This window comes from Microtus ochrogaster, linkage group LG4 (genome assembly GCF_000317375.1).
Source record: "Microtus ochrogaster isolate Prairie Vole_2 linkage group LG4, MicOch1.0, whole genome shotgun sequence".
NCBI lineage: Eukaryota > Metazoa > Chordata > Mammalia > Rodentia > Cricetidae > Microtus > Microtus ochrogaster.
The window spans coordinates 22,466,127-22,467,278 of NC_022030.1; the positions used below are offsets into that span (position 1 = coordinate 22,466,127).

The 1,152-nt window shown below is 45.2% G+C and overlaps 1 protein-coding gene across 1 annotated transcript in view; it reads right to left on the reverse strand.

The window, feature by feature from the left end:
• LOC101987062 (zinc finger protein 585A) overlaps positions 1–1,152 on the reverse strand; it is a 42,922-nt gene that overhangs the window by 29,170 nt on the left and 12,600 nt on the right. Inside the window, exon 4 of the mRNA XM_026786243.1 lies at positions 968–1,060. Within this exon, the coding sequence (XP_026642044.1) occupies positions 968–1,060 (93 nt within the window). The remainder of the gene's footprint in view (positions 1–967; positions 1,061–1,152) is intronic.

Below are 1,152 nucleotides of genomic sequence, written 5' to 3' on the forward strand. Positions count from 1 at the left end.
TCTTGAAAAACCAAAAAAAAAAAAGCATTTTATGAGGGTGGGGTAGGCATGCACATGTTTGTGTGGGTGTGAGTGAGCACATGCGCGTGTGTGTGTGTCTGAGTGTAGGCCAGAGTCTGAAACTGGTGTCTTTCTGAGCTGCTTTCTATCTCATTTTGTAAGGCAAACAAACAAAAACCACAGAAGACTTAAACATCAAAAACCATGTATGAATCTTTCAACTATGAAGTTGGATAAAAAAAAAATGATCTAGAATAGATAAAACTAATTCTAGTAAAATCCAAAACTTAGTGGGAGAAAATGCATCATAATAGATTTGACAGGAATGACTGAGTTAACAGAAATACTCTTTATCTTGCCTAGGGCTTGGAATACATGGTCTACACATCTGTCAGATTTGAAGAGCTATGTGGCTCCTCTACATAACAATGAATCCTTGGTAAGAGAGCAGGAGTCAATATTTCTCCCTTCCTCCCTTCCTTTCTTTTTAATGGCTCTTTGAGACAGGGTTTCTCTGTGTAGCCCTGGCTGTCCTGGAACTCACTCTGTAGACCAGGCTGGCCTCAAACTCACAGAGATCTGCCTGGCCCTGCCTCCCGAGTGAGGGGTTAAAGGTGAGTGTCACCCCCGCCTGGCAGGGTTTCAGTTTTGTGACATGACTGGAGTCTGACACAATGAGGATGTGGTGCATGCCACTGAACCGTGTGCTTGAGTCGCTAAAGACGGTAAACTGCACCTTACTGCAGTTCTGAAGTTGATCCCCCTGACATTCAAAGCTGTCAGACGCTGAGATCAGCGCCTAGAGGATCTGTTGTTTGGGCTTTAGCAGCTGTGTGACCACTCCCACTGGACCCTTGTTTTCCTGCGAAGCATCAGAGACCAAACCCAGCTCCTTGCGTGTCTTAGGTGCACCAGCACCGAGCTATGTCTTCATCCATCCCACACAAGTTTTCTATCTACGACTTACCTAGACAGCTTTGATTTGGAAAAACTTTCTCTGCCCATAGCTCTTCTCCTTGTTCCAACTTGCGGATCATATCAGGCTTTGTTATGTGAAATCCTGATGATGAAGAAAGAGAAGGGAAGGAAGGGAAGGAAGGAAGGAAGGGAAGGAGGAAGGAAGGGAAGGAGGAAGGAAGGGAAGGAGGAAGG